This window comes from Nematolebias whitei, chromosome 8, assembly GCF_014905685.2.
Source record: "Nematolebias whitei isolate Nwh7 chromosome 8, NemWhi1, whole genome shotgun sequence".
NCBI lineage: Eukaryota > Metazoa > Chordata > Actinopteri > Cyprinodontiformes > Rivulidae > Nematolebias > Nematolebias whitei.
The window spans coordinates 22,104,556-22,127,528 of record NC_056505.1 but is presented as its reverse complement, the minus strand read 5'-3'; the positions used below and the strand labels follow the sequence as shown (position 1 = coordinate 22,127,528).

The 22,973-nt window shown below is 40.8% G+C and overlaps 1 protein-coding gene across 1 annotated transcript in view; it reads right to left on the bottom strand.

Moving 5' to 3' along the window:
* Positions 1-22,973, bottom strand: part of pip5k1bb (phosphatidylinositol-4-phosphate 5-kinase, type I, beta b) — a 55,908-nt gene that overhangs the window by 21,030 nt on the left and 11,905 nt on the right. Inside the window, exons 2-7 of the mRNA XM_037681070.1 lie at positions 13,981-14,069; positions 13,781-13,849; positions 12,025-12,155; positions 5,922-6,039; positions 2,334-2,486; positions 1,292-1,591 (exon numbers count right to left, since the gene is read on the bottom strand). Of these exons, the coding sequence (XP_037536998.1) occupies positions 1,292-1,591; positions 2,334-2,486; positions 5,922-6,039; positions 12,025-12,155; positions 13,781-13,849 (771 nt within the window). The 5' untranslated portion in view covers positions 13,981-14,069. The remainder of the gene's footprint in view (positions 1-1,291; positions 1,592-2,333; positions 2,487-5,921; positions 6,040-12,024; positions 12,156-13,780; positions 13,850-13,980; positions 14,070-22,973) is intronic.

Genomic DNA, 22,973 nt, shown 5'->3' with positions numbered 1-22,973 from the left:
AATAACAAACTACACAGCGCTGACGCTCGAACAGCTGCTGCTATACAGAAACACACAGATACAACGCCACATACTTTATACATACAAAATATGGACCCGGTGGGTAGGCGGTGCATGACAGAGACTAAAGGTATGTGTTAAAAAACAGGTTAAACATTAAGGAAGCAATGACTTAGCAAAAGTGGAGGATGCCATTCTGGCCTTAAGAAAACATTAAAAAGAAAACTAAATAATGAGCAAGTCAGCGTTTTAGTTAATGATGATGAGAAGAGCATAAACCTGAAGAGATGACACTGGGGTTTGTTTGTTTTTTCCTGAATTTATGGTGATCTCACCCCGACCCAACATTGCAAGCTCCTAAAAGCTTGTGAAGAAGAAACTGTTTGACGAAAAGGGTGGGAAAGCAACAGCTGTTCAAACAGGTTTACAGATGTTTTTTTTTTTCCTTCAGGGTGTTTCTGATTAATGGGAACCACAACTGAATAATTAAACACAACAACAAACCTTGTCAATTTGTGCACAGTTTCGAGATAGGATATGAGATTAGTAGTTATCCGACAGGCTAAACTAAGCGCACCGAAATTCCTGCTCCTGTGACGTCTATCAGGATTTTCACTCTGAAACATTAAGCCATGTCGTGTGAAAGCCAATAAAATGTTGGGTAACTATTTCCATGCAGGATTTTCAGACCTGGCAGGTTGGTCCAGCTCTCCAAGAACTCTTTCTTCTCATCCACTCATCCTGAATTAATAAAGAGCCAGTATCTCTTTTGTCTGGGAAAGCCAGAGGGTATTTGGGGGGTAAAAACTAGGGATGCATGATATTGGATTTTTGGCCGATATGCCGATATGTTAAAACTTATGTGGCCGATAACCGATACCAATACCAATATTTTCCCCCCTAGACCTACTTACAGAGACTACATAGCTTTCTCTGCTTTTGAATTAAAATACTACATTATTCTGCATGGTCATCTTTTATATTGGTGAGTTATTCTGATGGAATGGCCAATGTCCAATATTTAACTTTATCGCTACTATTGGCTGATACCGATATCAAGCCGATAATATCATGCATCCCTAGTAAAAATGGTGCAAAATACACCAATTGTCTGTTGTATTCCACCTGAATTTGAGCTTGCGGCATGTTTGCATGATTCACAAACTCCTATCATTATTTGAATCATGATTCACTATGAACTTACAATTGTCCAACAAGCAGCAGAGACAACAAAAATCTAAAGAAAACACACCAGTTGGATGATCAGAAGCTCTGCTGCAAATCCACCTACCCGGCAGTCTCTCTGCAGGGTCTTCATGAGGTTGTTGTACGTCTCGGTGTCAAAGTAAAGCCCCTCGTCGTGCATGTCCTGGAAGTCCAGGTCTTTGTACGTCGGACAGGCTTTCTCCCGCTCCTTCCTGGACGCCCGTCTCTTGTAGGTGGACCCCTTCAGGTCGTATTTGTAGTGCATTTTGATGGAGCGTGGCAGCACGTTGTTCATCACCACCAGTCGGATGTTGATGCCCCCCGACTGGATGCAGTACAAACCATAAAACTTTGGCAGCAGTGTGCGTGGATTCTGGTTCAAGTTCTGTGGAAATGCAAGTTTGATGGTTTTAATCCAGTACAGTTAAAATCAGATCAGCTTCATCCAAGTTCTGTCCAGTTCAATTGAATTATTAAATTCAATTCAGCTAAGTTCATCCCAATCCATGTTTAATTAATTCAACTCATTTTCACTCCAGTAAATTAGATTTGATTGATCCAACATCCTTCAGTCAGGTCATCTGGACGGTTTCTTTTTTTGATTGAGACGTTTCATCCTTTATCCAAAGGACTACATCAGTCCGAGGAGCCGTTGATATTTTGAACCACTTTGACTATGGCTGCCTCAGAGGGGTTGACGGAGGAGAGGGCGGGCCTCAGAAGCCATTTTATCGCCATCAAACTGGTTGGTCCACTATGTGAGTGTGCTGGTTATGGGACCAAGTTTGTTTGTGGCTCCTCAGACTGATGAAGTCCTTTGGATGAAGGATGAAACATCTCAATCAAAAAAAAAAAAAGAAACCATCCAGATGACCTGACTGAACGATGCTGGATTTTTACCTGGATTATTGAGCACAAACTTTGATAAATTTGATTGAATTCAACTCCGTGAATTCAGCTCGGTTCACATAAGCTGTTATCAGGAGTTTTTATTGCAATTAATAGTGGCACGACAATAATCGAGTGAAATAGTTTATTTCAGCTATTTGAAAATTCTGTTAAATTACAACTAAAACCCACATGTGTAGGATGTAAAAAATTTAAAAAAGAAGTGTCAGGATTGTCACCATGTAGTATCCAGGTAGCAGCCGCTGCAGAAACTTGGCCTCTTTGTGCTGCACGGTTTTAATGATGAACTCGTCATCGCTGGTCAGGTAGAAGAGAGAGCCGCTGGCGCCCGGGTTGGTCAGCTCGATCAGAGGCTCGTTTACGAGCGAGTACTGAGGAAGGAGATACATAAACAGAATCAATTTGACGTTTCACGTGTAACACACACCCAACAACTGGAGAACAGCTTCATCTGCTGTGTAATCAAACAAAAGCTCCTTTTAAACACGGTAACTAAAACACGTGCAGGAAGAAAAACACGATAAAAGTTTATATGGAAAAAATGACACTAAGCCAAACACATCTTTTGATTGTTTAACTGTAGTGCATCTTTATTGAGCTTAGGATTTGTTTCACCTTTAGAGCAGAAAAACAACATGATGTGTGTGTTTGTGTGTCTGTGTGTTACCAAAATGTCTCATGAACCACAGAAAAGATTTTAATGACAATTTCTGAAATGAATCCCTGAATGTGCCTCCACAACTGATTACCTTTTAGAGCCAGCCTAAGTTAATATGAGTGTCACAGCCAACAAACCTTAGAAAGCACATAAACATCTATCATTTAGTCAATTTTAAACATATTGGCTTCAAATTTGGTGCAGTTGTAGCTGAGATTTTTCCCCAATATATACAAGTGATATTCTTTTTGCATCATTTTTGCTTAATACTTTAGCATTGATGGTTGGAGTCAAGCCTGTTTGTCTGTTAGCAAAATATCTCATGAATGACAGGATGGATTTGAATGAAACTCACAGAAATTAATTACAGGAGTCCCTCGTTTATCGCAGGGGATCTGTACCCTGAAGCCCCGTAATAAGTGAAAAACTGCAAAGTAGGAATAGTAGTACAAGTAATAAGTAGTAGATTATTTTAGTATTCATAAGTCATTTTAAACCTTTCCCATACTCTTGCAATGTTCTAAATAATGTTTCTAAACTCTAAACGCTCTAAAAGAGCACAGATGTCATGATTTCAACTCTTTGCCTCCGCTGCTCTCTGCCACCTGCAAGTGTTCTTGGCCACGCCCACTTCTCCGCTCTGCAGGAAGTTTATCTTGCAGTAAGGGCAGGATGAAGCTTTTTCCGCAGCTCTGGGCTGTACAAATGTGCAGCAGGTGCTAAATAATTTAAAATAATTTATTTTAAATTTTAAAAAATCCATGCCAATCGTGCAGCTCATCCATCAATCAGCCAATTGTGTGTCATGTCCAATCTTATTTTGAAAAACAACGATCCGAGTCCGTGATAAACAAACCGCATAGTAGTGAGGGACTACTGTACTGGCTAAACATCTACAACTGTTCACCTTTTGGTGTCAACCCAGTTCAAGTTGGCCTACAGGGCTAATTAACATTAGCAAACACAAAAATGTATTAAACGCAGTGAATTCTTTTAGATACTGAACATGAAACTGGTATGGTAGTAGCTGAGAGTTATTCACAACACAGAGCATGACATCTCACATGAGACTGTGCATAGCATTCCTTTTGAGGTTTAAAAGAAGCTGGTAAATCTTTAATTTGTATAAGCGCTCACTCTGCTTCACATTAATGCAGTTTCACCTCTTTACCAAACCACACTGGTTTCTCTGGACCTTTGAACCTCGCTGCCAAGGGGCAGCACCCAATAGACAGCACCCAATAGACAGCTAACGTGCTAATTAGAGCGCTTACACACAAAATACACACACAACAGATGGAAAGCCTTCAAAGTGTGAGGACGAGCGTGAGAGAGCAGCAGCCTGTTGAGTAGTTTTACATGTCAACTGTTGCGTTATGAACTTTAGAGGAGAGGGGACACACTGAAGGCATCTGCTCCCGTCCTGACTCCAGCTCATGATGAGCTGCAGCCACACTGAGGTTTTGACCCAAACACTGCTGTGGTTTGTTGCATTCGTACGTGAATGCATTCTGTTTGAATCTGATGTCTGCCTCAGTGAATTCAGCAACACCTAAAGTGCATCAAACTCTCTGCACAAACTCACTCTGCTGCCTTCAAGTTGCACGTTTTGTCTCGTGTTTTTTTTCCACCCCACCTGTGCAAAAACAAATTTAGCACCCAGCAACAAGAGTGCAGCTGGCTTGGCTTTATGAAAGGCTTGGAGGGGCAGATGGGAAGTAGGAAAGCGGCGTCACAACAGGATAAATTCAGAACAGCGTCAACACAAACTATAATTCTGTTCTGAGAACAAAGCATTCAGGGGAGATGAAAACACAGTGAACGGTTTTTCTTCATTTTTGCACAATACTATATTTTTCAAGTTAGGTGAATAAAGAAAACAGAACTGAACAAACATAAGAATTAAGTTCTGAATTATAAAAGCATTTCATTTTGTCCATGAGTCCACCTGGAAGATATCGTCTGCTCAGAATCAATCAGAATCGTCCTGTTTTATAACATAAAGATCTCCAGACTGTAAAACAATTTGGTGTTTTTTTTTCTCTTACGCTGAAGGAAACTTGTTGATTTATTTATTTTAACAAGATAATTAGTTGCTGATTCAATTTAGCTTTGTGCTGATTCTCATCGTCATCATGAGAACCCATCAGTCCTCATTATAACATTCCTATCAACTTCATTCTTTTACAGTGAGTTGAAGTTCCAGCCTGAAAAACATTAAAAACATCTGGATGCAGTTCTACCTGAGACTAGCACCCTGGAAGGTATTCAAAGATAAAAACAGCACGACTATGCATCTTCTTTTGGAGACCTGAGACAGTTTTTCTAACGTTTTTTTGACAGATAAAGGTAAAAGAAATAATAATACGAATAATAAAACACACAACTGGGAGAAAAGGCAGCAAAGCAAGAGTTTTATCAGAATTATTGTCTGAGCTGGGAGTGACATTTTGAGAGGCGCACTGATTTGTTTTCCTGCAGAGAAAAACTGACAGTTTGTTGGCAGAAACAGAATATCACAGCTGCAGTGAATTTTAAGTTGCATCAGCTAAAAGGATGTTGGCAGAGTTGAACATGGAGCCAGAGAAATTACAAAACAATCCAGATTTATAAAAACTCTGTTCATCACATCTGGTGTGGCTGATGTGCTAGAACATGTGCATTTGGCTTCAGGGGTATGTGCCGGTCTTTGTGAGTTCAGTCCAGGACAGGCAACCAAATACACCTTTACTAAATTAGAAATAATTTTTTCTTTATATTAAATGTTATATTTAACATCATTCAGGTCATCTTTAATGCCAACGTTTAGGATCGTCTTATGTGGATGAAATCATAATAATTATTTTAGTCAAACCTTGACAACTGCACTGTATTGCATAATGTCAAACAATCTGTTAGCACTCACAGTGTTTGTAATAACTGTCAGCTGTAATCACATCAAATCTGAGCTCATTATCTGTAAAACTGACTGAGTTATAGTCATTTATGTGCGTCCAGAGGTCAGTTGGCTTTGGCAGCCATGTTGAATTGGTTTGATAAGCTCGTAAACTCTAAAATCCATCCAGTGGTTCATGAGATATTTACAAAAATATTTTGTTGACTAAAAATAACGATGACCTGTGAGGTCTTGGGGAGGTTTTGGTCTCACCAGGTAGTCGTCGGGTTTGATGCCAAACAGATCTCTGAAATAGCGGAAGGCCAGCGGGGCATACGTCTTGAAGCGAAAGTCGGGGTAGTGATGAGCCGGGGTCAAGTTGCTTCCTTCGCTGGTGTGCGTGAGACGACACAAAGAAGCCCAGAGGGAACAAAAACACAAACATCATATTAGTGAACATTCGGTGATAGTAACAGATCGCCTGTTCCAGCAGAACCGATGCAACGTGAACCCCAACACCTCAAGTTTGCATGTGACCTTCTCAGCTGTTGACTCTCGTGTAATCTGCTCCCTGCTTGCATGAAAAGGCGTCAGTGGAGTTGTCTGTGGGAACCCAGATTCACCAGAGAGGTGATGACAAAAAGGCTAGTGTAGAGTTTTTCACCTGGAGACAGACGACGGCTCAGATTACTGGATCCAAACAATACTCAACAACACGTGAGCCTTCACTATAAGAGTGGGGGAGATTACAGCACGCGTTAAAAAACAAATTAACCCACATTTTGTAGTCTTTATTGAAGCGTGAGGCGTTCGCAGACAAGCTTCGACAAAGACTGACCCTGCTTTTGTAACTAAGCTGACTTTCCTTCCAGGGGGAAATCAAAACACTGGAAGGAGCAGGAACTACTGGTCAAATAAATAAATAAACTTGTATTATTGTAGAAATATGACTTCAAATCAAGTTAGAAATCCAATCCTGAAAGCTGTGTACCTGTTTTATACTAAAATACTCCTGTTTCAGGTGAGGTGATACGTGTTGTCATCACTGCATGCACACTAAACAATGAAGTTTGTCCTCTGCATTTCACCCATTGCACGTGAGGTACGCACAGTGGAGCAGCGGGCGGCTATTTAAGCAGCCGGGGAGCAGATAGAGATTGTTATTTTATTTTACTCAAGGACAATCAATGTGTGGGCATGGCAGGGTGTCGAACCTGTAACTTTCTGGTCCCAAGACAGGTGTCCTACTACTGCACCACAGTTGAGCTGAGGGTGGAGGTGGGTGCGGGAGGAATCCGTTTGTGTGATTTACTCATTAAACCGGACAGTTCTCACAAGTCACAAGGGGTTAGCTAGAAGCTAAAAGAAGCAGAAGGGTAGCTAAATCCTAAAGGTATCAAAAGGCTAGTTGGAAGCTAAAGATAGCAAAAGACTAGATAAAATCTGAAATTATCAAAAGCTAATTATATCAACTGGCTAGTTAGAAGCTAAAGGTAGCAACAGATTGAACGATAACTAAAAGTTGCAAAAAGTTAACTTAAAGCTTGAAAGGGTTAACTAAAAGCTAAATGTAATATAAACTTGCTAAAAGTTGGAAAAGGCTATGCAAAAGCTAAAGAAACAAAAGTGTGGCTAAAAGTACCGAAACAGTAACTAAACCTTAAAAGGTAATAAAACGCTAGATAAAAGCAGCTAAATGCTAAATGCAGCAAATGGCTAGCTGAAAGTTAAAGTAGCAGAAGAGTAGCTAAATCCTAAAATTATCAGAAGGCTATTTGGAAGCTAAAGATAGCAAAAGACTAGATAAAAGCTGAAATTATCAAAAGGCTAGCAAAATACTGTACATCAATTGGCTAGTACATCAATTGGCTAGTTAGAAGCTAAAGGTAGAAATATACTGAATGATAGCTAAAAGTTGCAAAAAGCTAACTTAAAGCTTGAAAGGGTTAACTAAAAGTTAAATGTAACACAACACTTGCTAAAAGTAGGAAAAGGCTATGCAAAAGCTAAAGCAGCAAAAGTGTGGCTACAAGTACCAAAACAGTAGCTAAACCCTAAAAGGTAAGAAAACGCTAGATAAAAGTAGCTAACTATATGGTAGCTCAAAGCTAAAAATAGCATAAGAAGACAAAAATAGAGCCAGTGGTCTGAAAATATTTGAAAATGAAAAACTGACGGAGCTGAATATGTTCACGTATGTATGGCTAAAACTACACAAAGAATGCAGAAGTTAGATTGCAAGAAGTGTGTTAAAGATGATGCAAAAAGAAAATAATGGTGTGAATGTTGAATTCCCACAAAACTGCCTGGAAATTTTTCCGCTGATCCAATTTGTGGAAGTAGGTTAATAATGATTGTGTTTTCCAGGACAAATCTAAATCAGTTTTTATGTTTTAGGTAACGAGGCGACTGTGCTGTTGTCGTCGCAGTAATTAGACGAGGGCACAGTGTGTAACATGATGCATGTGCTGAGTCCACAATGCAACCTGACTACTTTGTTTGAGGGCAACATTTACGTGTCAGGAAAATATTAAACAGCTCATGGAAATGTTTTGATTCAGTCTGATCAGAGAGCCATCTGTGTATGCAGTTTAATATGGATGCTTTAAAATAAAAAGCAACAGAGAATAAAGAGAAAAGGGAGAGAAAATGAGGAAAAAGAGCTTCTCAGCCTCTCTCATGATGAGTCTTTCCAGAAATAAATGATTTTTTGTGTGTTTTCACAAGTAGAGAAACACTCAGAGAATAAATAGAGGGTGGTTAAGTCAGAAATTAGATATAAAACATTAAATTTTCCTCTCTGCTGGTTATGTTTTGCCTTTTTGTGTCTTTTCTTTTTGTTTATCTCAGAGAAAAGCTGGCCTTGGAGACAACCACAGCTTTTAATAAACTTGAACATGGTGCTTGTTGTTGAGGGCGGTGTAACAGATTTTCTATTTCAGAGGCGTCGCAGTAAAGTAGCTGCTAGAAAAGGGGCAAACTAAATGTTTAGCTGCTGCTGAGAAGCAGGACAATGATAGGTCAGTGTGCGTGCCAAGAACAGGTTTGCATAAACCATACAGAGTTTGCATACCCTGGTGCTGCATCTCAAAGGTAAACCACAAACTATTTCAGGGCTGGACTCAACATTTCTTCCTGAAACCTGAGTTATGAAAAACATTTAGTGGATGTATTTGAGCAAAGAACGAACCTATTCTGGCTCATGATCACCAACATGGTCATCACTTCTATAACCTTCACATAAATAAAGACTGAATTATCAAAAATACAAATATGTACAATACTGTTAAAGTTACAATCGTAACAATCAGTCAAGGGGGGGGGGGTGCTCGGTGGTCTTGTAATCCTGAGGCTGCAGGTTTGAGTCCAGGTTTTGTCAAGAAGGATATCTGGTGTGAAACAATTAGCAAATCTTTTGCTCCCAGCAGAAAGAAACTAGACTAAAGAGGGGAACAGCCTCTTATCTTTTCACAAGATTTTATATTTTATTCATGTTGGTTTAAACACACAACAAAAAAATCTGCTTTGAAAGAAAAATGTACAAACAAAGGGATGAACGAGTCAAAGTAATGGAAATAACACTTGCTATTCACAGGGGGCTGAGTGATACTAGCAATAACAGCATTGTAAGAGGGGGACAGTTGAACACGGAGGCCTCCACCCCTGTTTAATGATGGACAATTTCTTTTCACAAAGATGGCCTCCTTTACTCCTCTCTCAAACCATCGTTCCTCTCTGTCCAGGATGTGAACATCTTCATCCCTGAAAGAGTGACCGCTGGCCTGGAGATGAGTGTAGACTGCAGAGTCCTGGCCTGATGGTGTTGATCTTCTGTGCTGGTCCATCCTTTTGGCCAGTGGCTGTTTAGTTTCCCTGATGTAAGACTGATCACAGCCCTCCTGACACTGAACAGCATACACAATATTACTCTGTTTGTGCCGGGGGACTGGATCTTTGGGATGAACCAGTCTTTGCCGTGATGTGGTTTGGGGTTTAAAGCCACTGGGACGTCATAAAAAATAAAAAAAATGTCTCTGTTTCTCAGAAACTCCTGCAACATATGGAATGACCACTGGTCATCTTCATCTTTGTGAAGAAAAACTGTCCATCATTAAACAGGGGTGGAGGCCTCCGTGTCCAACTGTCCCCGTCTTACAATGCTGTTATTGCTAGTGTCATTCATCCATCCATCCATCCATTATCTTTACCCGTTTGTTCCATTTTGGGTCACGGGGGTCGCTGGTGCCCATGTCCAGCAATCACTGTGCGAGGGGCGGGGGACACCCTGGACGGGTCGCAAGTCCATCACAGGGCCACATAGAGACAAACGAGACAAACAACCATTCACTCTCTCACTCACACCTAGGGACAATTTAGAGTTACCAATCAGCCTAACATGCATGTTTTTGGTCTGTGGGAGGAAACCGGAGTACCCGGAGAAAACCCACGCATGCACGGAGAGAACGTGCAAACTCCACCCAGAAAGGCCCCTGGACCGGGGTTTGAACCAGGGACCTGCTCGCTGAGAGGCAGCAGCTCTACCAGTTGCGCCACCGTGCTGCCTAGTGTCATTCAGTCCTCTGTGAATAGCAAGCGGCCATCAGGGCACTAACGATCAGTCGTTAGGCTGATGGTCCTCCTTTATCATGTGAACAGCTAATTTTAGCTGTCACCAGCAAACTGGCTGATCCACGACGAGAAGGGGCTATTTATAAGACTGAGTTTGTTGCAGCTCCTCAGACGCCTTTTGGATTAAAACGTAACGTTTCAACAAGTTTGTCATTTTTTTTTAATCCGTGCAGAGGGGTTGACTTTGTTAGATTTTTCTACCTGGATTACTGAGCATGCATCAGGATAATGTGAGAATAGGTTAGTTTACTTTAGTTATTGTTTAAATTGATGGTTTTCAACATCATACATGACCTTGGGTTCATTAGTTGGAAATCACTGCTGCAAATGAATTATAAATACAGACTCTGACTGTGAGTCAGAGAACCGACTTTGTGAGATTACTTTCAAAAGATTCCTGGCTCAGCTTTAGATTCTAGAAAGCGTTTCTTCAGGCTGCTGATGCCATTGTGAAGCTGGAGCGGACTGACGTATGCTGTGTGCTGCAGCAGCAAGAGGTTGGCAGTAAGCAGCTTTCACTGCTGCTGGCGCGATAATCCACTGAAGAGTTACATCCCTGCACCATGACTCAGAGCAGCAAAACTGACTTCACTGATCAAAGATAATGGAGGTGATCTACAGAGGCGCTGCCGCTTCTTTACATTTCATCCCAGCAGCAGCCAAGACCAAGATTTACAAGTGTCTGACACAGACAAACCAAGAGAAATGGCAATTTCTGTTAAAAAAAAAAAAAAAAACAGCTGAAATAATGGAGTGACGGCTAGCTTTTTGAATTTTGCTGAAGAAGCTGAAATTGTGTCGTTAGCGCTAAAAGATGCTAAAAGTTTAAGAACAAAACAACTACATTTCTATTCTGTAGCTGAAGACTTTTCACTTCCCAGTCGAAGAGCTTTTTAGTTCAAAACTAGAGAGATGGAGTTTCAAGCTAAACTTAAAGCTAAAACTAGAAGAAGTTGAACACTAGCTAAAGGGTAAAAGCAGCTAAATGATAGCTGAAAGTAGTTTAAAAAACAACTATAAGTAACATAACTAGCAATAAGCTATGTAAATTAAAAATGGCTAGCTAAAAGTAGCAAAACATTTGCTAGAATCCAAAAGTAACAACAGCTAAAAGCTAAAGTAGCAGAATGTTAGCTAAAAAAAATTAAGTAGCATTAAAAAAAAAATAGAGCCTGTATCCTGAAGCCGTTTACAACGAGAACGTTTAACGGAACTGAAGACATCTCCATGTATTCTGAGGGGAAATCCTTTGTAAATAAATTAAGTATTAAAAATAAAAAATAAAAAGTTACAAATGCCCAATGTCAGAGCATTCATCTCCTGACTGAGCAAGGTGATTTTTATAAGCAGCGCTAAAAAAAACAACATAAAATAAATAAAACAATAATAATAAATAAATAAATAAACAATATTGTGAATGTTGAATGAGAATGATATAATTCTGAGTGGATAAACGTGTCCATTTTGCTCTCCAGTGCCATTTTTAAACGTTTAGCAAACTGTCACAGCCTGTTACCACCGGCTGTTCTGTATCTGTTTTTTTTTTTTTTTAATTTACGAGGCAGTTATCAGAATCACGAGTTCCTGCTAATAAATAACCTTGAGATTATATAAAACTCTGGCTGGTGGTGTGATGACGAGCACATTCAGAGATCGCTTCTGAAATGTGTAATGTACGACACGTCCGGCTGCGTGCAGACGCTGCATGTACACCCGTGTGAGCAGCCGTGTCCTGAGCACCACTGACCTGGGCAGAAAGACGCTCTCCACCACGTAGAAGTCTTGCATAAGCACATCTCTGTCTGGCTTTGAGGTGAGGTTGCCCACTGTGTAGCCAATCCCGAGCTGAATGGCTCCCTTTAGGGCCGACGATGTGGTCTTGACAAGAAAATGGAAGCGAAAACATCACATTAGTTTGGCCGTCACTGCTGTTCACTGCTGTTCCAACCACATGCAAAAAATGGAGCAAAACACAAAGAGCTGAAAAATATTTAGAACTCCATTTGTTTCAGTCACACTGCAATTTTGTTCTAGTCTATAAACGGTTGAACAAGGTTAAAGATTTATCTCAATCTTTTTGAAGTGTAGTTTTATGGGAAGGTCCTGAACAGTTAAATTCTTACCGTTCGCAGGTAGATCTTCGAACAACCTCAGTTTGGAGAAACAGAGTTTAATTCTGACCAGCGTGATGAGCTAATGGCTAGTCTGTGCAGGGTCAAAATCAAAGTGGATTGTCGCCACCTTAAAACTTTATGCAAATCTTTGTTCAAAAACTATTTTATAAAATGTAACACCATTTAAACCCATCCATCAATTATCTTTACCCTCTTCTTCCTTTTCGAGTCATGGGGGGTCACCGGTGCCCATATCAAACAGTCATTGTGCAAGAGGCGGGGGACACCCTGGACAGGTCTCCAGTCCATCACAGAGACACATAGAGACAAACAACCATTCACTCTCTCACTCACACCTAGGGACAATTTAGAGTTATCAATCAGCCTAACATGCATGTTAGGAGGAAACTGGAGTACCCAGAGAAAACACACACATGCACGGACAGAACATGCAAACTCCACCCAGAATGCCCCCTGGTTGGGATTTGATCCAGCAACCTTCTTGCTGAGACGTAACAGCTCTACCAACTGTGCCACCCACAATTATTTCTAGACATATTATTATATTCCAGCTAGAAGTGTCCCAAGCTGCAACAAAAGTGCTACAGTTAGCTGCTGCTAGCTAAGTTTATAAAAAAGCGTTCCCACAAACAGCTACAAAATATTCGAGGTGGGAGTTGTTTCAAGACGGCAGCAATCCACTTTGTTTTATGCTCCACTCAGACTTCCCGTTAGCTCATAAATATTTTCTAAATTAAACCTCTATTTTTCCAAACTGTGATCATTTAAAGAGCTATCTGCAACAGGTAAGATATTAATTGTTCATAACTTTCACAGAACACCATTTGAAGCATCTGAACTATTCTGTTAATTTTTTTTATTATTATTTTAAATAAATGAGAGCATATTTAACCAAATTAAAAAACAACAACATTGTATCTGTGTTTTGCAGAACAACCATATAAATCAGAATTATTCCCATTAAAACACATCTAATTAAAAATAACTTTAATGAGCTGGTAAACATATATTATACGTTTCCCAGTCACCACTGAAACACCTTTTTAAAAACCTGAACAAAGATACCTACTGTGCCATTTAAAGACTTACATCTTTAAGACTTGCCTCCATCAGCAGTGATGGCTGGTTTTTCCCCCCAAGCAAAGTAAATAAATGTGACCAACACTTGACTGATCTCTTGCAGCTCTAACAGAGGTCTGGACATAATGTTCTGCAGCTCAAGGACATTTTAACCCCTTAAAAATGATTTAGCTGGCTCCAAACAGAAGCATTTAAAAATATTTAAAAAAAAGTGTAATAGAATCAAGCAAAAAATTTAATAGAATCAATAAATTAAACTAAACAGTGAGAGAGCCTTGTCTGCTGTACCTTCTTGTATGTTTTCTCTCTGCTTGTATTCAAAGTCCCTCTCATCCTATTTTCAGTTGTGGTTGACATCTAAAAGAAGAGACACAAACCAGCTGCATATCAGACAGGAACAAACTCCATCCAGCTAATCAAAGACTGTTTGTTGCATAACCTCAAATAAAATGGGCATTTTGCTGTCGACGTCTAGAGCATGAACTTACCGTGCCTTCTAGCGATAAGCTGTGCTGGACAAACAGCAATCAGGGCAACACCTCGGAGGTATTAGGTTGAGCAATCATCAGGGGAGCCTCTGAAAGAGAACAAGTGCTCATAGTGACTTTTGTGCAACGAAAAAAAGAGAAAATGAAAAAACTGTGCAAAGAACCACTAATAGACTGTGTAAGAGCAAGGCTCCTTCAAAGTAAAGATACGATGAGCTGAGTACCAAGGGACTGACAGACGGGTATGCCCTCCAGTAGAAGACACCATTCTTCTGCTAATCACTGCCTGACAATATTCTTTAGACAGTGACTCATGAGATGTTTGTGAGAATAACCGTCAAACATGTTATTAGAGTATTGTTCTCGTGCAGGAATGCTCTCCTTCTTGTCCCTTCAGCAGATCACAAATCACAGCAAGCACAGAGAAAAGTTTATGTGAACGAGCCGAAGACCCAAGGTCCCACTTAAATCACAACACTGAACTCCTGTTTAAGTCAGCTTTTTCATCCTTCCTCCCATTGTCTGTTTTTGCTCTCCAGAGAAAATAAGGCAGACTGACGTCAAGTCTGTGACGCTGAGCTTCAGTACTCTCTGAGCCCAAACCCTCGGACTTTCTCTGACAAGTCCTGGCACGTCTGCAGCCATCACGCCACCTGCATAAAAATGCACCTGCAGGTTCCAGATCTTTGAATGTCTTTCTGCTTCATCAGCCCTTCTGGTGCCGTGTCCTCCGGCCAACTGTTCTGTGACCGGCAGCAACTTCAGAGCAGAATATGTTGCACTAAAAATGTCCCTGTGAGCCTCAGAGGTTTTATTATGAAACACGCCAGATACAATTCTGACTATATGACATTGTTTAAACTCAAGACTAGATCCAGGAATCTTCCTTTTCCTCCATTCTTGGGTGCTCTTTGACTTTTTGACTTTTGGCATCACTTCAAAAATAAATACACTTGTCTTTAAGTCATCACAATTTTTTATGCTTAATTTGGTGATTTAAAAACGTCCAAACTCAAATAATGTCTCAACATATGCCACACAACTTTGCAAATAAACAGAAACTTGCCAAACAGAGCCATTTGTGCTCATTTATAATGTTGATTCTTTAAAATACACCAAAGATAACACAGTTTCACTCATAAAATAGTATTTTAGCAACAACAAGGTCATTCAGAAAAACAATCAGCTGAAAAACTTGGCGTACAGTCGATGATTAACTGACGGAGGATGCAGCTCTCAGGTCTTGTGGAGCGTTTTTTCCCAATTTCTTAAAAGGAATTTCTTCCGGATACTAACATGACACTCCTTTTCTCATCCACTTTCCTCATATTTTTTTTAATGCGCACAATGTGTCGTCATGGTCATGTACAAGACTAGACAGCACACGAGTGAACTTCTGCACAGTGCTGAAGGGCACGGCTTTGTTAAAAATAGTCTTCTAACAAAGGAGCTTTGGGCTTCGAGATGAAATCGCGTGCACGTGCGCCGATTCAGATAAAACAAGAATGCAGCACTATGAGGTCTCATCTCCAGATTATCTCCAAACCAACATCTCTGTTGCCAAAACAACACAAACTGCACAAAGCAGAGAATGTGTCTCATTTAGGACTTTCTCCCTGAAAAATCAAGTTCTTTCTTATTTGAAAGAACATACGCATGCATACACTCACACAAGCTCTGATAGTGTTATGCGTTTAATCAAAAACAACAGCAACAAAGATATAAAATGCTGTAATCAATCACGAGCTGTGTCAGTGGGGGTGAATCTGGATCTGCTGGTCCACCTGAGCCGTCGCTCCCTCTGAGCCTGATCTGGAGCTGAAGCATGTTAATGAGTCTGCAGGCCTGTCTGGCTCTCAGCTCAGCTCTGGCCTGAGTGTCGGTGTCAAAATAAATTGCGCTGATATCTCTGCCCACCTCTCACCTGACCCCACAGAACCCAGTTTCCAGAACAGTCCGTGAGAGGCCAGCAGCTGCAGCGAACAACAGCAGCTCTCCTGTTCACCTCACAACAAAAGGCAGACGGACGCACTGATATGAACTGAACTGATGGATGGGTGATCTTAATCGGCCTTGCCTTGTCGTTGTCGGGCACTCCCTTAGCAAACACATGGCACGTTGGAAAAGAACAAGGGAACGCCAAAATACTGTTAGAGTTAGGTAACACAATACCTTCCAGATCCATTTGTGTCAAATCAATGCTTCTGGCAGATGGTGCCATGCAGAGGATGATTCAAATGGGTAAAATGATCCAAGCGATCAATAAAAAAGGAAACTGGACATCTAAGTATAAATAAAAAAAAACACTCAGAAATGCTTTGAGTTATGTTTTCTGTAAGTCACATCATTGTGGCTGCACCATCAGGACCACCTTTTCAAGGTGAGTGGTGGGCAAATGCTGCAGTTGCACAGTATTTCCAGTATGTATGCTAACAGCAACGGGAAAATGCTTACTGGCCTAGCTGTGCTTCAATGCTAACACTTGTGCATAAGCAGGAACAATAAGCTGAGATTTGGCTTCTGCTGTGTGTTTTGTTGTCCTTTTCCTTAACAGTACAACAACAATGCTTTTCCTCTACAGAAAAACAGAAGCTGCTGTTTGTGTAGCATTGTGGTGTAGATTGACGTAAAATAATTGGAAGTTTTTAATTCTAAAAACTTGGGATGCACGATATTATCGTCATGGTATCGGTATCGGCCAATATTAGCGTTAAAGTTAAATATCGGACATCAATTCAATTCAATTCAGTTTATTTATATAGCGCCAAATCACAACAAAGTTGTCTCAGGGCACTTTACAGAAACATTCACATACATAAAAGCCAATTAGTAAAGTTCTCTATCTAAGGAATCCAGCAGGCAAGTTGAATCTTGGCTTCGTTGCAGTCTCTCATCCTGAGCAAGCACAGTGGCAACAGTGGAAAGGAAAAACTCCCTTTTAAAAATCGGCCATTCCATCAAAATAACTCACCGACATCAAAGACGCTGTTTTTGTACTTTGCATGACAACCCAGTGGCAAGGATGCCTGCAGCGCCAGCACAATGTGATGACGTCACGCGCACCTACCTGACCTCACGGCAGAGAGGAAGAAGTCAAAATGTTGGCGGTGTGGAAGTTTTTTTTGTTGTTGTTGAGGATGTCGGATTCCCAAGATTTTTGGACTACATGGAGCCTCGCTACATCGTCCCCAGTCGGAGATATTTTTCCGATGTAACCTTACCCGAGTTACAAGCTGTCATTTCCAATGTCATTGAGAAGCTAATAGCCAATAGCACGACTTGTTGGGTGAGTTTAACCACAGACATTGGACGTCAAGTGTTAGCCCCGTTAGCATGATTAGTCTTAATGGATAGAGAAAACTTTGAACTTAAAAAGTCTGTCCTTCATGCACAGGAGTGCAGAGGATCCCACACTGCAGCTAGAAACCTGGAACAAGCCTCCACAAGTGAAACAGCATCGCAGGTGACTAATGCTAATAAATAACATTTAAAACTTTTCATTTAATATAAGTTAAAGTGCGTTGCATATGGCTGTTATTGAATATATGTCACCAGCTCTTACAGCTGTTACACAATATTTGTAGTAAATACTCCTAAATAAGAGGGCTATGCTCTGACAAAGGAAAGTATATAAAATATCAGTATCGGTTATCAGCCCAATAAGTTTTAACATATTGGATATCGGCCAAAAATCCAATATTGTGCATCCCTAAAACATTTTGTAATTCAGACTCGGAGAGTTGGAAGTCCCTGATCAAACTCAAAATCCAACCAGGAAGCATTGTGTAGGAAAAGTAGAGATGTTTGTAATACATTGTTTTATTGTCACCTCTGATAGTTTGAATCTCGTGAAATCAGTCTCACACACAGTATTTAAAAATTCACGTAAATAAGAAAGAGGTTTCTACGTTTGAATAACTAAAATATAGAAAAATACTTTGTCACTTGCTTGTACTGTTAACAGGTAAGCCGGTTATTAATAATGAAACTGTCCAGTAAAACTCTTGCAGCTCAGTTTTATACGACCGAACCTTTGAGGCCCTTAGCCGGTGCAATGTAAATAAACAGGCTACGCTTACGTCTCCCCCGTGTCGGTCTGTGTTCATAAACAACTCTGTTCCGACTTGTCCCACGCCCTTATCCAAACGTCTTTCACCCCACAAACAAACAGACTGGAGCGCAGATCAAACACGGGCTCTCATGCCACATCTCCTCCGTGGTTTCAAGGTCATTACCGAGGATGCCAATCAGTCCCAATGAAAGTCAAAGAGCTGCTCTAAAGACAAGCAGCGCTGCAGAGAAAAAACGTGTTGCGGAGACGACTGAAGACAGCTGAACCTATATACATTTCTACCAGAAAAAATAAATAAATCCTTGCAAGAAGTGACAAAGAGAAGCAGAACTCTTGAAACCATCTGATAATGAGATCACGAACAGCCAACAAGGATACAATTTACAGGTTCCTCTTTCAGCCCCCAAATACAGGACTATGTATTGGATTACTCCAGCAGACTTCAGACAAAATGAAGAATCAATAGCGACGCAGCATGGCGGAGTAGAGGACCGGAGCGCCGGGCTATTATGACCCCCCACAATCCTCCAACCGAGTTGGAGCGCAGAGGTCTGGATTTGGAACCACACGAGCAGTCGGCCTTACAGGGACCAGCTTCATCATCTCTAATGTTCTCAGAGAACATTTTAAATGTTATACTTGATTTAAAGTTGTTTTAGATCCTTTTGACTGTTTAGAAATATTTAATATAATCAGCACTAAAATAAAGCACAGAAATGAGCTTAACATTGAACCTTTTTAAAAGTGCTTTACAAATGTCATGCAGGGCAGGACTCAACATTTATCACCCATTGCCATTTTGGCCCATGTCTGTGCATGCATGTTCATTTGGGGCTGAGTTGTTAGAGCAGTCGTCCTCCAATGGGACAGTTGGGGGGTCGATTCCACCAGCAGTCACATGCTGAAGTGTCCCTGAGCAAGACACTGAACCCCTCATTTCCTTTGATGTGTGTCCCACCTGTGCATGTGATAAAGCACTGATTATTCTTTGTATATATATCTAGTAGAGTGATGTATGAATGGGTAAATGTGGCACAGATTGTATAGTAAAGCACTTTGAGTATCTTGATTAGATAGAAAGGTGCTATGTAAGTGCAGTCCATTTACCATTTGTGTGCTGTGTTAGCAAAATATCTCATATCTAGAGGAAGGAGTGTATTGAAGCCTTCAGAAAGTAATCAGTACATCTACAGCTGATTACATTTAGGAGTCAGCCCAATATAAGATGATCACCACAATCAACTGACCTTAAGAAACACAAACAACGGCTCAAATTCAGCTGATTTAACAATTAATGTGGTAAAATTTAATGTGGCAGTGGGTGAGTCCCTCCTCTATGCATGGCCCAAGAGCTTGTATTAAACAGAACGTCACTTACGAGGTTTGACTGAAATCACAGAATCAGTCTTTTCTCATCATAAGATCATCTTCATCGTAAAACATCAATATGCATTCCTGCAGGAAAACTTGTCCGTGTGCATCGTCGCATATTTGGATCACTTGGGACAAGTATTTGAAAATGTTGCTGCTTCTGTCAAAATACATTATGACTTTTAATGACTTATAAGTTTGGATAAATAAATGTGCGGTCTTCTTCACTAATCATGGAATAAACGGTCCTAGAAAAGTGAAAAATAATGATAAACAGCTGGATAAAAACAACATCACACTGCATGAGCCCCTGAATATAAGGCTGAGTCAGTATGAGTCTATGTAGATGAAAATATAAAACAGCATCATGTGTAAAAAAAAAATTCATGATTTCAACCACAAATATTCGGTTTCTACCCCAACAGACAGATATAAATCACACACACACACACACACATCCTCTCATGCAGGAGATGAACCTGTGAAACAGAAAGTATACGTCAGATTGCATCAGTTTCTTTGTGTTTGCTTCATAATTTTCTAAACCATCTGGAGTTTGTCTTCATCACGGCTCTGACAGGCAGGCCGTGACGCAGCAGAGCCTGCCTGCTAACACCAGGCACCATGCAGCACTGCAGAGCCTGAAATGAAGTGTGTGTGTGTTTGTGTGTGTGTGGAGGCTGCATGCGCGAGTGTGAGTAAAAGTCTGAGCCGGAGCGGACGGGCTGCACGGACAGACCAACAACCGGATGATAACTTCTTATTCCTAACGCTGGTGCATGTAAACAAACAGGGTGCTCTTCATGTGATGCTGCAACAGAAGCTGAAATCACAGGAACAGAATGTCTGATGGTGGTTTTCTGCAGTGGTGCTGAAAGAACGGGACTGGTTTATTAATGTGGCAACAATCTGAACTACTGGACCAAAGAATGAGATAAACAATCTGATGACCAGAGGAGCAGGAATGGTTACAACTGCAGTCATCTTCTCTGTTTTTACTCCAAAGGGTGAAATGAAGCAAGTGTTAAAAAATAAAATAAAAAGGAGGGGCCGCTACTATTCTGCAGTGTTTACTGCTCATGGTGCAGAGAAATAGTTTCAGTCTGAAATATGTTTAGATGTGTATATTATTGAAGACCTAATTTACTTTAAAGGATCGCATATTGACGACTGTGTTTGTCAAACCTTATGTTACATTCTTTAAGTCTTGTGTAGTATTATGAAATCTTGTGAGACGTGTTGGCACTTAGTATGAGTTAGGGATGAAACTCAGCTACTACCACAACAAAGTTTAGCTCATCATCTGTAAAACTGACTGAATTATACCCATTTTGTACTGACTATGTCCAGTTAGCAGTGGCAGTCGTCCTGTAATAGGCTGGCTCCTAAAAGTAATAGTACATCCAATGATTACTTCCTGTAAGTTTTCTTAAAATCCCTCCTTTCATGCAATATTTTGCTAACACTAGTCAAACAAACCCATTCTGACATAAGGAGAAAAGCCTATATGGTTTTTGCCTTCAGTGACAGTTGAAAATGACATTTCAACATCAAATGAAGAGAAACGTGACTTAAATAAACAATAAAAACCAACGTCTGAATGAAAAATTACATCAGGAAAAAGATAGTAAAAGTCCGATTAATAGAAAGTATGAGTATTTTATGATTAATGCGATCACTCCTAAAACCTGAGATGGGGGAGGAGCGGTTCAGTCATTACTGCTGCAGAAGTGAAAAATATTTTTAAACATTAATAAATCAGACATAATTAATCCAGCTGCAGACAAAGAACGAACGTTTCGTTTCGTAGGATGACTCAGAGAAACCCGGGGAGAGGCTTCAGACCGCTTGTTTGAAATTCATGCAACGTTTCCCTCAAGTTCTTCTCTGCATGGGAAGCAGAGAGAGCAGGAAGAGGAGGAGGAGGTCACCCACTGTGTCCGGAGAGAGTCACATGATCAGTTGAAGGAGGGGGGGGGGGGGGCAGCACAGACACAAGTGCATGGAAAGAAACCAGAGACCATGTTTCTCTGCAGACAGGAGCAGTCCTGTTCGCCAACCTCATCTCCTAACGTCACGGCCCAGGAAGCACAAACACCACAAACACAATAGGAGACAGACCCTGCAAGGCCCTTACTGAGCATTTCAGCCTGAAGAGTGACACAGGCTGATTGTACGGAAACATCTCACATCTCTGAACACTTGATTCTTACAGAAGAAGCAACAGAGAGCGAGGAGAGATGTCCGTGTTCTCCTGCTGTAGTGGTGTCTCCCTCCTGTTTTCACAGGGTTCCCCGAGTGGGCCTCTGCAAACTATTATCAACAAACTAGTAGAGGAGGGAGGCGGGGGGGATCAGCAGGACCAAAACAACAACATGACACCCTCAGATCAGCATTCATGTGAGGCTGCCAGCTCGCTGCTCTGCCAGCAGCCTCCATCCAACCAACGGAGCGACCGTGAAGCAGCGCAGAATGATGGTGAGCTAACCATCACAACTTCTTTCAAAGCATTCCTGTCAGAAAGTGGCGTCGATGAGCTGTGCGACCAAGGACAGGGAGGGGCTCTGTCCTGGAGGTTGTTAAGATCAAACTGATAAGATGATGGGGGTGTTCTGAGGAAAAATGTGAGATTTAAAAACAAAATCAGACACAGATGTTTATGAATAATCTCCCAGAGATTTATATTTCTGTTTGTATACAAATGAAAATAAAAGGTCAGCTTTGACAGCAAACAAAACGTTTGTTTATAATGAATATTATGTAAAGATGAAGTGATTTTGAATTGTTTTGATCATAACCATTATCAGTCATAGTCAGTGCTTGTGTCATGGGACTCTTAGCCTTTTAATAAAAGTTTGTGTCTATTAAAATCAGTCACATCATTTAAAAAGCATACGCATTATTGAGTCCAAACCATACATTACCATGAGCTGTGTGGGAAAGGTTGCAGCTGCACAGTGTTTCTGTTTACATCAGTTTTATCTGAATAAACTCCAACGGGTTCAATCAATTACATTTATATCAGGCAAGTTAACACTTTTTTGTATCTTTTCATTTTAATACATACGAACGTTTGGACAGTACGAGAACGTTTGGACAGTACGAGAACGTTTGGACAGTATAAGAACGTTTGGACAGTACGAGCACGTTTGGACAGAATGATAACATTTGGACAGTACGAGCACGTTTGGACAGAATGATAACATTTGGACAGTATGAGCACGTTTGGACAGTATTTTTTTTTTTTTTTTTTTCATTTAGCCTTTATTTATCCAGGTTAGTCTCATTGAGCCACGAGAACTCATTTTCAAGAGAGACCTGTTTAGGGAGCACATGGTGGGGGTTAAGGGCCTTGCTCATGGGCCCAGAGTGGGGCGAATGAGGGTGGGGGCAAGTGTGGGTGTTTCACCTACCCCACCCACAATTTTTTTATGTTGTCGGGGCCGGGGCGTGAACCGGCGATCTTCGGATCACAAGCCCACCTCTCTATCCTCTGCGCCACTGCGTATGAGAACGTTTGGACAGTATGAGCACGTTTGGACAGTATGAG